Source organism: Cinclus cinclus, chromosome 12, assembly GCF_963662255.1.
Source record: "Cinclus cinclus chromosome 12, bCinCin1.1, whole genome shotgun sequence".
Taxonomy (NCBI): domain Eukaryota; kingdom Metazoa; phylum Chordata; class Aves; order Passeriformes; family Cinclidae; genus Cinclus; species Cinclus cinclus.
Window position 1 is genome coordinate 8,914,459 of NC_085057.1, and position 14,594 is coordinate 8,929,052.

The following is a 14,594-nucleotide window of genomic DNA, read 5'->3' on the forward strand; positions in this document are numbered from 1 at the left end:
GGGGCAGCCAGATCTATTTTCAGCCAGGAGAGTTGGGCAGCACCATCAAAACCCTTCGGTGCAGAGCACACTCAGTGCCACTGTCACAGTGCCACAGCATGCATGGCTTCATGCCACTGACTCAGCAGGCATTTCAGCAGTGCAGTCACACACTACGGTTGGAAGCAGGATGTCATGAGGAGAACATGGGCCACCAATGCGCCCTTGTGGCAAAGAAGGCCACCAGCCTGCTGGGAAGCTTTAGGAGGAGCATTGCCACCAGGCATGGGGAGATGAACCTTCCCTGCTGTCAGCACTGGTGAGGCCACAGCTGGAGGGCAGGGTCTGGTTCTGGGCTCCCCAGCACAGGAGAGGCATTGACATATTGGACAGTCCAGCGAGCCCTGCTGAGACAGTGAAGGAACTGGAGCATTTGCAATATGAGGAGACCAGGAGAGGTGGAATTGTTCGGCCTGGAGGAGGCTTCATGAAAATCTTACTGATGTGTATGGATCCCTGATCAGAGAAGGTTTAGAAGGTGGAGCCAGACTCTTAGTGGTATCTAGTGACACTGAAATACATAAAGTTCATCTTAGACATAAGAAAACTTGGGGGGGGGGGGGGGGGGGGTTGGTTGGTTGTTTTGTTGTTTGTTTGTTTGGTTGGTTTGGTTCAGTTTTTGTTTTGTTTTGGGTTGGGTTTTTTTTCTGAAGCTGGAACCAGTTGCTCCAAGAAGCTGTGAAGTTTCTATCCTTGGAGATATTAAGTACCCAACTCAACACAGTCCTGGGCAACTTGCACTAGTGGACCCTGCTTTGAGCAGGAGGGCTGGACTGGACTGTGTCCAGAGATGTCTTCCAGCCTCATCTGCTCTGTCACCCTGTGAACTATGTAGTAGTGAAAACTACTTTGTTGAGGCTGTGCACAAGGCTGGTCTCTCACCAGCACAAACAGGATATTGACAGGAGTCCTCTTATCCAAGAGGCAGCAGATAAGAAGAACAATGTAGAAATGGAAAACTGAACCATTAGAGGCCAATTGGGCAGATGCAAAGCTATGGTGGTGCTGTGTCCTAGTGTATGTTGTTATTTGAAGGTACATGGCCAGCCCACCCTCCTCTGTGCAGACCCCACAGAACTAGTCAGTGCTTGCCCATGATTTTGTAAAAACAGCAGCCAAACTGATGAATATCAGATTTGAAGCCTGTCTCTTCCTCTGCCCAGCAGTGTCCAGCAGCAGATGCTTACAGAAATAACACAAGAAATAAAACACTAGTTGTGCCTTCCCTAGCATACTCTCCAAATCCCATCATCCAGCAATTCAGAAACATCCTGTGCCAAGGCTTTGCAGCCCTATCAGATTTCAGTAGATCTTGATGGACTGCTTTTCTGTGATTTTTTTTTTTGCATTCTGTTTAAATATTGCTTGATCTGCCCACTGTATATCTTGTCCTGTGAGAAGTATAAGTAAATACACCCTCTTGACATTGCTCACCATTTGTAAGATCTACCTTGCAATGTCCTTTTCCAAACTGAATGTGCCTCCCACAGGCAGCTTCCTATAATTAGACAAATTTGATCAAGACTGACTTGTCAGGGGTGTTCCAAGGACCTTTCTGTCACTACAGCAATGCTGAGTGTGCACAAAAGGCACTTGCACACAATGGGCAGAGAAATGCAAGCACAGAAGATTTATCTATCATGGATTACTTCTGGAATACTTCCAGACACCTTGAATCACCACTGGAAAAATCACTTGCATCAAAGCAGAAGGGGCCAGGAGGATGTACAGCACAGGAATCTTAGGGCACTCTATGCTGATTTTGACATAGCAATCCCAGATGTTATCAGCACAAGGAGCATAAAGAAAAATATCATTGTTACCACTGGCTGGCACCAGTGTACCAGCTGCTACTGTGTGCCCTTAAACTGCAGGTACACTGCTTGAATTCCCACAAGAACCTGTGCAATTAGAAAATAACATTTGAATGCAAATCTAGGCCTCTGAAAGCAAAAGAGTCCTCAGGGTATAGGAAATTATGCCTGTGTTAAAAATCTTTCTCTCTTTCTGAGGCTGCGCACAGTAGAGGCAATGTATTGGCAAATTTTGTATGGCAGGATCTTTAGAGACATGAGCAGCTTTTTAAATATTTCCAGGGTGCCTGGGTTTCAGTTTTTGAATAACCAAGCAGATGTGTCTGATGAGCCTTTGCAAAGCTCTTCTTCTCCTGCCACTGCCCCTCATTCCTGATTGTCTTCTGCCATATTTTACTTAACTAAAAGGACCAAATTAAATCAACCACGGTAAACAACAGAATGTTACCATGCAAAATACAAAGCTCTGCAAAAACCTCAGAGTGGGGAGAATACAGAATATAATTACGATAAGTCAGGATCTGAAATGTTTAAGAAAAAATGTTAAAAGGGATAGTTTGGCAGAAGGAAAAGAGTCTACAGTTACTAGTAACAACTGAACTAGTAGAGAGTGAAGGGAATATTTCAGTGTTCCAGAGCAAGTAGTGCTTAAGGCCACAGACTGGAGAGGCTCAGCTGGTGACAGCAGAGCCAAGGCACAGTGCTAAGCACCAAGCCAGAGGACAGTACACTGAAAGTATTGCGTTCATCTGGGGAGGAACAGCAGCCACTCCTGAGCACTAAGGAGCAGAAAAGGCTCTTGGTGGCTACAGCAGCAGTGAGAATGCAGAAACAGCTCTATGTGACACATTTTCCCACTCCAGGGGCCACCCCTCCTACCCTACAAAACATAAGAGGTGGACTCTGAGGAAGGCAGGTTCCCTTCTGGTCTCCCCAAAAAAATCTGGGAAGTAGAATTCAAGGCTTCTCAGCAGCACCGAGTGGGAAGGTTTTAGGGCTGCCTGTGGAAAGCTGAGGCAAAGGCTGTGTCCTCATGGTACAGGTTAACAGACCACACCAAGTACTTTCCACAAAGTGTGTGTTATTTGTTTCAAGATGTGTTACTTAGCGTGTTGCTTTATAGTTAAAAATTTGCATCCACAATGCAGCACCCTAAAAGGATTTCAATGACAAACATGCCAAGTGCAGAATATTCCTTTTTGTAGCTCATGTCAGAAATTTAAAAGCTAAAAGGCAAGGGGTTAGCAATCAAAGACAGCACAGTACAGCTTATTTCCCAATCAATCTCAGAATTAAGAATTGGAAAACTTTTGCAAAACTAAGCATGCATGAACCATGCAAAAAGTAAATGAACCAAGGCACACATTCTAGCCAAGCAGCACCTAGTTTTATTGAGTTCCGATAACACTGCATCACAACCAAAAGAAATTAAAATTTGCTTTTTGCTTCTCAGTATTAGTCACTTCTCAAATGAAAATGTGATTATGTTTAATAATAGTAAGAGAAAACCAAGGAACAGGAGAAAGAATGGAGTTAGACAAGACTGCAGAGCCAGTGTCCTCTTCATGTGTCCCTCTTGTGCCAGAAAAATTCAGTTCTTGGAAGTGCTGTTAAATTTTCTCACATCAGTGTCAGGGATTGAATCCCAGGACACAATATTTGATGAATCAAATATATCACATATTGCTATGAGCTGTGCTGTACTTTTGAAATCACATTTGGGCTCTCTTCAGTGGGACAGAAAGGATTTGAGAGAAAAGTTCAGGTTAATCAAACACATTTCCCCACTGGCTCCCTCAGTAAATGTACAAATGTTAAACATAATGCATTTTGTGTCCTAGTTCCACAGAAAAGATCAGTGTGCAAAACCTGATATGGTACTTGCTATACCCCTCAACCCACTGAGATGTAGCTCTGGCCAGCCCTGCTGAGTTGTGTTTGTTGCTGTACATGCACAGGAGATTAAAACCAGTGTTAACACAGAAACAGTCACAACTGAAAAACTACAGATGAGAACATTGTCAGACATTGTTTTCAGACACCACCATGTGCAGCTGCTGACTTATTCCCTGAGAGTTAAGTACATGCTGCTAAAAATTGTTTTAAGGAAGTTTTTCAGCATTAATAGCTACATGTTTCTTCATTAATAAAGAATTACATTTTAAGATGCGCCCCCTTCTTCCATGAGGAAGTACTTAAAGTAGCGCGTGTGACAGTGACAGCTGTGTGTTAGCAGTGTCACTGCTGTGGTTGGCTCAGATTTGTCACCTCTAACTCCTCACCAACTCTGTGTCAGAGCTACAGCTTGCATTTCTGATTGGCACATAGCACCACCTAAAGAATGTGAGGAAGGCAAAAAGGTATTAGGCAGACAATCAGTCCTGAAACTTTAAGTGATTATTCATTTATTCCTTTGAGGCAGACTTGCACTCTCTTCCTTCTCCTCTCTCATTTCCAGACTTCCTACTCTTCATAGACCAGGTGCAACCCAGTTAAGAAACTTCATGGCAACTTCAAAACCAAGAAAACATGCCTGGAAAAGAGAACACCGAACAAATAAGGATTCTAAAAATCTGTTTCAAGCAAGGCTTTTGAAATGCTGCACTATGAACACCTAACAAAGTTTATATGGAAGGAGGAAGAGGACAAAAAAGTCTTGAACCAGAGGCAAGAATTCTACTGTATCACTCCACATAAAGGCTGAACTTTGGCTCTGTTAGGCTCATTATTTATTGAAGGGGAAGTGAGTCCAAATTTACTGCATCTTCTACAGCTGGATGTACAACCAGTAGATAAAAAATATCAGAGAAAGTCAATAAAGAGCTTTCATGCAAAGCTTTGAAGAAAGATTTACTTGTCGTTCCTAGATTAGAGTTTTAGACTCTGGACACCAATAGTCAAAAGTACCTGCAGTGACAAGAACTTCACTGAAATGGTACAAGAGCAAACAGGCAGTTGTGTCCTCTCCAGACTGCAAGCACTCACTGTGAGCAGCCATGTCCCAAAACCCACCTGGAATCACAACGTACTCACCGCGTTAGCAGGAAAGGCCCTGATCATCACAGCTGTGAACCCCTTGTACAGAGATGCAACTCCCTCCTCTCTGATGAGCTCCCTCAGCACATCTCTAAAGCCATTTGGGTATTTTCCTGCAGGAGCTGAAAGGGATGCACAACACATTAGCCCAGATGCGTGGCAGTGACAAGGGCTGAAGGATGTGCCTTATGTAACAGCCCAGGATTTTCAACAGGTTCACACTGCTATAGCAAACAAACAAGACAGCTCAGTAAAGGCTCAGTGAACAGAAGTTAGGTGCTCACTGTGACCAAAGAATTTACACAATCAAGTCATTGCAGGCAGGGAAGAAAGGAGAATAACTTTTGTCAGGGTTGGAAGTCTGAGCTGTTACTTGCACTGCTGATCACAGCTCTTCCAAAAGCAGCACTTAGGTGACAGGAATGTCAGATATAAAAACTGATGAAGTTGGTTAATAAGAAAATGATCCTTCACATGCCCCAGCCAAGAACAGCAACGGACTTCAAATGAAAAGCACAGGATGTTCTAATGCTGATGTTACATGGATATGCTGAGGTGTTTTTTAAAAGCTACTCTACTCAAAAACCAAATTTCTTCCTTCTCCTGACAGTGCCCTGGGAAACACTGCCCTCTGAAGTGGTAACCCACAGATCAGCCCAGTTAAACAGAACTACCATGAGCCCACATCATCCACACAGCAACACTGGGGACTGGCTCAATGGATCAAAGCTGTGATGTGTTTCCCTCTCAGCCCTTGGTATGGTACAAACAACCACAGCATTGCTCTGAGAGGAAAAAAAAAAAAATAAAGAGGTTTCCTGCTGATTATCATGATTTGTGACTCAAAAAAAATGGTTACTGTCCAGTGGAGAATCGAGACCATGGGGAACCTTAACAAAAATATTCCTTGACAGGACTGGCAGAGGAGCCAACAAAAAATCTGTCAAATTCTGCTGAAGCACAAGGCCTGGAGCCATCCTGACTGTAATTAGGCTACAGACATTAAAGAGCAGAGCTGCCAGTCCAAAAGCAATGCTCTCAGCAAGTTACTATACTGTTACTGTTACTATAAACTGCAGCTAGTACAAGCTACAATTTATACAATAATGTCTGAAGTGAAGTAGTAAAACCTCTCAAAGAATTATATTTGTAACAAAGCAGCTGTGAAAGTTTTATTATTATGAGTTCTATGCTTAAGTTTCAAATCAGGTACCTCAAATCAGAATCATAACATTATCAAGGAGGCAGAAACAGAGCAGTGCAGCCCAAGGTGCCAGAATTTGTGAGGAAACCAACTAGAATGCTAGGAACACCCTTGGGTTTTTCATGCACTTGTCTCAAGCAGCACTCAAGACATGCTGCCTCCCAGAATGCATCCTTCATCACTGGCCAGCCCATTCCCAGGAGAACCACACTGAGTGTGGCTGTGACACACTGGAATGCAACTCACCAGTCTGGAAACGCGATTTCAGCACGTCTGGTGGAATGGCAACTGCCCAGTTGAAGATCCCAGCCAGGCCCCCAGCAAAGAGGATCCTAGGCACACTGAGGTCACTCACACTGTGGCAGGATCAGAGTGTGGTGGGAGGAAAAAGTGAAAAAAAAAGATTTGAAAAGGAAAAAAAAAAAGTCTAACTCATTGTTTTGACTAAGGTGACAATCAAAAAGACAGCCTGGCTGGCAGCCAGAAGGCAGCACAATGCTCCAGGCAGAGACAGAGTGCAGTATCTGAGCAACCTTTCCAAGATGGACCAACTCCAATCTAAAGATTCAAATATTTTTATTCAGCCGCACAAACACATGCTCTGGGAAAAAAAAAAAAAACAAAAAAAACAAAAACCAAACCAACCAACCTCCCAAACCCCCACAAAAAAATCTACCAAAGCCCCCCAGCATTTTGTGCACATACAGGGCTGAAACTATTTTGTGCACATACAGGGTTGAAGCTAAGTATTCCACACTTGGCTAATAAGATCCAAACTGGAATCTGAGAGAAACTCAGAATATTCTTTTAATTGTCAGTTAACCCCAGACCAAGACACCTCCACTCACAAGATGAGCAACCATTTTTCGTTTTTTAAAGATTTGTCTTGATGATACTGCTCTAAATCTCTTCCTAACTGGGGAGATTATTCAGCAGTGGCTGGGAAATTCAGAAAGTGATGACTGTGAGATTTCACTGACCTCTTTCCCTCAGGGGTCAGAATGTTCTTCAACCACTCGTACGTCATGAAGTACATTCCACTGGCTGGGACGTCTGGTGAGTAAACAACAAAGGCTATGAGGAGTGGGAAACCAAAGGAAGCCCAGAGGCACACCAGCCCCATGCCAGCCCAGCAACACCACTAAGTACATACAGATTCCTCTTCTGAACCTCTTCTACAAACAAAATAAAAATCTTCTGCTGCCTTAGACAGAGGAGGCTGAACTTTCCCACGGAGAACAGGTGCTAAAGGCAAGAACTTGGAAAATAACTTTTCTGTCAGCAGACTGTAACCTGGTTATATTACACTAAAGATGAGACAACTCTAAACTGTCCAAATTTCTGCACAGCACATCACAGCAGCACAGGAACTTCATTAATTTTGCACACTATTAGTTCTAGTGATTCTATTGGGGTTTTTTTCTACAGTTGATGGGTCTTGTTTTGTTTTTTTAAGCTACTCCCACTGTCTTCTCATCCCATACCTAAACTGGATCTAGGGACACTGCCAAAGTTACACTGCAGGCTGCAGCACTTGTGTGAGAAGCAGAGGATAGAACAAATTCCTGAAGTAACAAACTGAAGTAACAAAAATACAGAAAATTCAGTTTTTCAGAGGGGAATTACTAAAATACGTAAAGGATTCTGGGTCTGGCACAATTACTTAGTTGTTGTTGTATTTGAGAGAGGGGTCATGACATCCCAGTCCAAAATAACCCAGACTCAAAAGGGTAGAAAGCATAACTGCTGCCACCACGTATCTTAAACCAATCAGTATTATACAGCAACAGTCACAGACAGCCACAATCCTTCTCTCAAGGAGAAAAAAAGGAAAAGAAAAGAAATTTTTAAAAAAAGCCCACTTCTGTATTTTTCTCTTTTCTTTGTTCTCTCTGCTCCTCTCCTGAAGTCTCTCATTCCTCTTGGCTTCTCAGATCTTAATTAATTCCTATATCACTCTGTCTCTCTGATCCTTGTCATCTAATCTCTTCCTCACTCACTGAGAATCTCATGTTTATTTCTCAGGCCCTTTGAGACACTGGAGTAGGTCTGCAGACTGAAAAAAAAAAAAAAGAAAAAAAAAGAAAGAAAATGGGTGACACGGTCCCTCCAAACTGCTAAAGGGACAGTGAGATCTCCTATACTGTATCAGGCTTCTCATGCTGCAGTCCCCCCCAGCAGGACTGGGACAGCCCATTCCTTACCTCTCATGAGGGTCAGCACTGTTCCCTTGTACACGCCCCGGATCCCAGCCTCACGGTACAGCTGCTTGGCACAGTCCAGGGAGCCACTGTACTTGGTTTCACCTGTAGCTGCCTGGATCTGCAGGATTAAAGTGAGAGTTTCTAACCAGTGAAGGTTTCTGGTCATTGCAGAATTGTTCAGCCAAGGGTTGGAAAGCCTCACGTGTGTTTCCAGAGAGGAAAGAGCACACGCTTCTGCCTAGGGAACCTCTGCCTCACTTCCTCAAGCAGCTCTCACATTGAAGCTGAGGCTGTGGTTCCTGTTCCATGCAGAGGACAGATTCTCCTTTATTTTTCCACAGTGTAAGTTTGAAACAACTCGGGTCGCTTAGGTAATTCCGCACCGACAAAAAACTTCAAATAGTTCAGTGAAATTCAAACCGTGTGTATGTGTATAAAAGGTCCCATGATAATATCCTGTCTGTAAGAACTAACATGTGACCACCCATCACCATATTAACAGAGTTCAACACTGTCTGAAACAATCAGAGCTTCCCACACCTGCTATAGATGGCTTTTCATTTGTTCAGGTTTACATTTTCCAACAATATTCTAAAACCCCCGCAGGAGGTGCAGAGCTAACAGCCACCCAAATGTCAGAACACTTTTGAAATGCATTTCTTAGCTCTGCATGGGGAACTGTCAAGGTAACAGAACTTCTTTACACCAGAAAGAGTCTCATGATCTAGCGGGTTTACACTTTTTTTTTTTTAGGAAAAGTTTCATTCAGAAAAAAATTGATTTTTCCATACTTTGAAGTGGATTGAGGCATCCATGGATGCCTCATATAGTGTCCCATAGCATAAGGCTTGAGCTGTGTAAAATGAATAGAGCAATGAATGCTGTGTGTACTTATACTGTCATGGTGAGTTTGTTTAAAATGCTTCTGCATGACACAAATGCATTAAATGAGAGTTGTCTCAGTCCTGTCAAAAAACAAAACAGAGTAAATGAACTAACCAAAGAAATTCCTGCTATGGAAAGACAAGACCTCTAAAATTAAATTCCCATCACCACCATCCAATGCCTTACCTGTAAAAGGCACTTGATTCTCTCTCCTGGAGCCATGATTACTGTTGTGAACACTCCTGACAACATGCCAGCAGCAAACAGCTGAGGATATCTGCCCCAAGGAAACAGAAAACACCCTAACACAACACAGCACACAGGAAACAAAGGGCAGAAAGACCCCTGCATCACCAGATGATGCCGTTCCACATGAACATGGCAGTGGAACTTGAAATGCATCCACTGCTTTTATCAGTGCAGAAATGCCTTGTCAATGCAGAGCTAAAAATTTAGGATCTCTAAGACTCAAAGCACTGCTTCCTACAGCAACCCCAACTCAGCTCTTCATTCTATTTGCTAATATTCCTTCTACTTGCATTTTTTGCTATAGCATTTCCCATTCATTTTAATTCCCAACAATCTCTTCCTCCTCCAGCCTGCCATACTCTTCTCAGTAACCGCAGATTCCACACATATTCCTGCTTGTGCAGCCAGAAGCCTCCTTTCCATAACCTCTCACCACCTCACTCCTTCAGCCTCTGCCAAAGTTGTCTGTCCTACCAACCTGCCATTACCCCAAACATTCTTCACTGCTTTCACAAGTCAAAGTCTCCATGACAAAAATCCCTTAAACAAGCTGAGTTTCTCTATCACAAAATCATCTTTACATCCAGTCTCCTGCTATCTCCCCCAGTAGGATGACCTAACATCTTAATTTAATCAAACTCCATACCTTCTGCTTCTCTCCACTTGCCCAAGAGATGGCATTCTATTCCAATTCTTACATCTTTCTCTACTCAAATTCCCATGATATCTTCCAGACCATTCAGACCTCCCTCACCACTCCACATGCACTTCCTACTTTGAGGTTTTTAGCTCACCTTGGGATTATTCAGCCTCAGAAAAGGCAGGATAGGCTCCTCAGGTTTCTCTCCATCTTCTTCTTTCCACAACTTCCCTTCAAAATCAGCATGGAGAAATACAACCATCCAGCCTGCCTCTAGACCCATAACCACAGCACTAGGAGACTGACCTTTATTTTTGGGTCTCATGTGCCTAGCTCACTATATCTTCACCCACAGAACAGCACAGCTGAGCACACTGACAGTACATACACTATTTGCTCTTTTCCAGTGCTCTGATTCTGAGAGGAATCCTACATAAAGACTCAAAAAAACTACGCTGTCCTTCTCCAGCTTGCTCCTTAAAACTTCCTGTTGGTACCATGTGTATAAAACACAAGGCACTGAGCTGATCAGGCTGCCAGGAGTAAGTTCATGGTGCACTTGTTCAATCCCTGTTGTTCCCCTGGCCCTTTCCCTTTAGTCTTGCCTGCATGAGGACCCTTGCCATGGTATAACAGAGAGTAGATGAGCAGCTCCCCAGCACCTCAGCAGTGCTTGCCTCTGAGCAATGGGAGCTGTGTTGGCAGTGGCTTGTGTTGCAGGGCCAGGTGTGCTCACACCAGCCCTGTGCAGGCAAGGCTGGAACAGAAACCAAAACATCCCACCACAGTTGGCTCCAAATGATGGGCTGGCTCCTGCTTTCTGACAGAGCTCCCACCTAGTACACAAACAATGGGATAAAATGTTGCTAAGCTACAGCCCAGTCCCTGTAGAGATGTAAATCACAGCTTGGCAAACCCATTACAGGAGTACTTTATGGGTGGGGGGCTTTCTTTATGCACAGGTTGGCTTGTGGAAAGCCCCACCAAGTCTTCTCAGCCTCCTATTGCTGTTTCTGAAGGTCAGACATGCCTGAGAGGAGGGTTGCTCATAAACACCTCTTTTCAGAAATAATAATCAAACATTTATATGGCTGTTTTCATATCCTAATGAAGGAACACAAGAAGACCCATAACTAACAGGGAAAAGACAATCAGGGTTGTGGATGTTGTCAAGACTGTTTGACCATGAATTTATTGGTCCCATACTTTCTGTTAATAGCAAGACTGTTGGCAGGCAATCATTACATAACTCTCACTGTACTCTTCTAAACTGGAATTGTTCCTAATGGCTCCTTCTTGCATAGAAAGGGAATTGCATCGAACCTGCCCACACAATGTCTGTTTTTAGCCTGTGCTATCAGTCCCACGCTTCCAGAAGCATTAAAACATGAGTTTTTTTATTTTTCAGAACTATATTTATAACCTAGGAGAAGACACAAATTTACACCACAACTCAACGTGTGACAGTGCAGCAAGAGCCTCAGGATGCCTTTCCCAACCATCTGATTAACCAGGAACTCACGTCAAAACATCATCAGGTTTTCTCTGCTGGAGTCTTTTTCCCAAGCCAAATCCAAAGAAGCACACAGCAAACATGGGTGTCACTCCAATGATAGGAGCTGCCATTCCTCTATATAAGCCTCGGACTCCCTGCAAGAAACAATATCACAGGAATTATTTGGTTTGGCATAAACTTTGCACACATTTCAACTTGCTGAGAAGAGAAAGGCAACAATCCAGGATAGGAACCATCTAACAGTTAAATTGATCAGAGGAAAACAGGGGTTCATTTGCAGTTATACATGTTTAGCTGAGGCTCAGAGACTGCTGCAGAGGAAAGTTTTCCTTCCTGGGAAACTGGCACCACTGATGCCCTTCTATAACAATACTCATCACCTGCACATGCATCTCAAGTATCAGGAAGTGAAGTTAAAAGCCACCTGAATAACAGCCTTAATAGATTATGTCAAGAGAGAATACTCTCAGCTACACACAGAAATGCAGCTGTGTTTTATTGGTAACTTGTCAAATGCAGTAGTGTAAAATCCTGACACTGAACCTGAGAACACTGAAACTAATTCACTCTTTAACTAGAGGAAGAGCCAGGGAGAGCAACCGGAATTCCTTCACTCCCCACACAAATTCACTTTGGAACAGGTTCAAGAGCAAATTATTTTTTGTTTCCTACCCAAAATCCAAACTTTCCCCGCCCCACATCGCATCCCTGATGTTTTATACATTCTTGATATTTCCTTTCATAAACTACACAAATTAAAAAGTTCCAGCAGCTGTATTTATTTAATTTTCCTTGCCTTTAAATTGAACTTTTTCCAATAAAAAGGAGAGTTTTCTTCCTAGATAAAGACTAGACACATAAGTTAAATATCTCCTGGTCTCTGCACCCCTTTCTTCCCCCTGCCCCAATAAACCAGTGCATCCCAGTACATGCTGAAGTCTTACAGGCACAGCTGGCTCTGCCATGAAATTGCAGGTTGCTGAGAGATCAGCCACTGCTACTCAACCTCCCCACGAGCATTGGGAAGCAAAAGGCCTTGGCAGAGAGGTTTAATGGCTTTCCTTACAGAAATGCATGAGTATTGAGTAGTAGGAGTAGATGGGGAAGCAGCACTGCTTTTTAACTCCCCATCTCAAGGCTATTACAATGGCTCAGCTCTGACGTCTGTGCTGCAGCAGGGGTGTTAAAAACTGCCAGGGATTCAGAGCCTGCACAGCATTCCAGTCCTTTGTGGGAGAGACCAGAGAAACAAGATTTGCTTTGGTTATATAACAACCTGTTAATACCACAATGGAAGTAGATTTCAGATTTGAGGCAGGTCTTTCATTCAACAGGGAGTTACCTAACAAGGTCCAACAGTTAGAAATGAGACTTCAGGCAAGCAGATAAACAGTTGGGCTTTACAGACATTATTTCCAAATGGTAAATCGCTGGTGAGAAATTTAAAAAGCAGAAAATTGGACTCTCTGTCAATTAAAGACTTTAAATCAAGGCTGTGTGCCTTTCTAAAAGCAAAACAGACTAGCTGAACAATATGATCATGATGATTCAGGAGTAAAAAATACCGTCCACCTTCTAGAGAAGGGTGAACAACTACTATAATTAACACTCTGGTCACAAAAAAAGAAAAATAAAAAAAAAATCTATAAACTAAAGATCCTCTGTCTTGTCATAGGTGACATAACTCCTTAGAGAAGAAAGTAAAAGTATCACTTGTAGCAACAAAAGGCATTACCCATTTTAGAATTTCTAGAGATGACTTCAAATACCAGCAAAATTTCAGTAACTACAACAAGGTCAAAAAACAACTGCCAGCATTCACTCCAGTCTATAACTTTAGATATTAATATCATGCTATTTTGAACCAAAAACATTTCTTAGCAAAACAAAGATACATGTATTCCCCAAGCTCCATAATCTGCTTTAAAAATGTTAATTAGAATCAATTTAACTGATACCCCAGGAATTGTATGGTCTCTGTGGGGAACACAATTCCATTCCTACAATATACAAAAAACAACTGATATATCTGGCAGGTGTCACAATACCTCTCCAACAAGAGTCTTTCTGAAGCAGTCAAAGGTCCCAGAATAGAGTGGGGCTTGGCCAGGCTGTGGCTTAGGCTGGGTTTGCAGTCTGACCTAGCAAGAGGGAGAGGAAAACATTAATTTATTAAATATATCTAAACTTTGATTGACAGAACACCTCTGGCTGTTACGGAGTATGTTTTGTGAGTGGACCTGAAGGTATCGATAGAAACATCTAAATGACATAATTTTAGCCCTTTGCAGAAAAGAATTGGTTAAATTTTAATGCAATGAGTGGTTAATGTATTTAACTAATTAATTGCTGGGATGACATCCGGATGACGACTCCAGCTCCCTGGACCCCACAGGATCACTCCTGGCTTCCCCTGGTGCAGGAGCGCGGGACGGGGCTGGCGGGCGCATCCCATCTCCCAGGTCCTTCCAGCATCGGGGACACGAACGCTCTTTTCCCGATTTTTCACTTAAAACGCGACTGCGAGACGCCAGTCCGCCGCGCCGCCAGGGGACGCCCTATGGCACTACAGAGTCCCAGCTCAGCCTCCTCGAGGCACATACCGGAAGTTCCGCCTCCCACGCAGTGCCTGCCGGGAGCTGTAGTTCTACCGTAGCGCCCACCGGGACCCGCACCGCTCCCGCGCAGTTCCTGCCGGGAGCTGTAGTCCACCCCCTCCGCCGGTGTCTCGGACCGCACCGAGCACCGCCCGCCCCCCTCGTCCCCGGGTGCCCCGCGCCACCTCACCTTGATGGTGTCCAGCGGGTGCCCCACGAACACCAGGCAGACGCCCCCGAAACCGCCAGCGAAGAAGTTCTTCAAGGGGCTGATGGGCTGGGGCTGCTTCGCCATGGTGTCGGCGGCGGGTGAGAAGCGGGACCGGGACCGGGGTCGGGGCGCTGCGTCCCTGCCGAGCCGATGTCGCCCCCTCCGCGCCGCGACCTTTAGCCCAGTGCAGAGCACGCCG

General features: G+C 44.0%; 1 protein-coding gene across 1 annotated transcript; it reads right to left on the bottom strand.

Moving 5' to 3' along the window:
* Window positions 1-4,232: 4,232 nt before the first annotated feature.
* SLC25A20 (solute carrier family 25 member 20) lies at window positions 4,233-14,497 on the bottom strand. The gene is made up of 9 exons (XM_062501052.1): window positions 14,375-14,497; window positions 13,636-13,728; window positions 11,594-11,721; window positions 9,369-9,459; window positions 8,298-8,415; window positions 7,074-7,146; window positions 6,340-6,449; window positions 4,887-5,011; window positions 4,233-4,386 (listed from the first exon to the last, which is right to left on the bottom strand). The coding sequence occupies exons 1-9, from the start codon at window positions 14,477-14,479 to the stop codon at window positions 4,324-4,326; spliced, it is 906 nt and encodes a 301-aa protein (XP_062357036.1). The 5' UTR covers window positions 14,480-14,497; the 3' UTR covers window positions 4,233-4,323.
* Window positions 14,498-14,594: the final 97 nt, after the last annotated feature.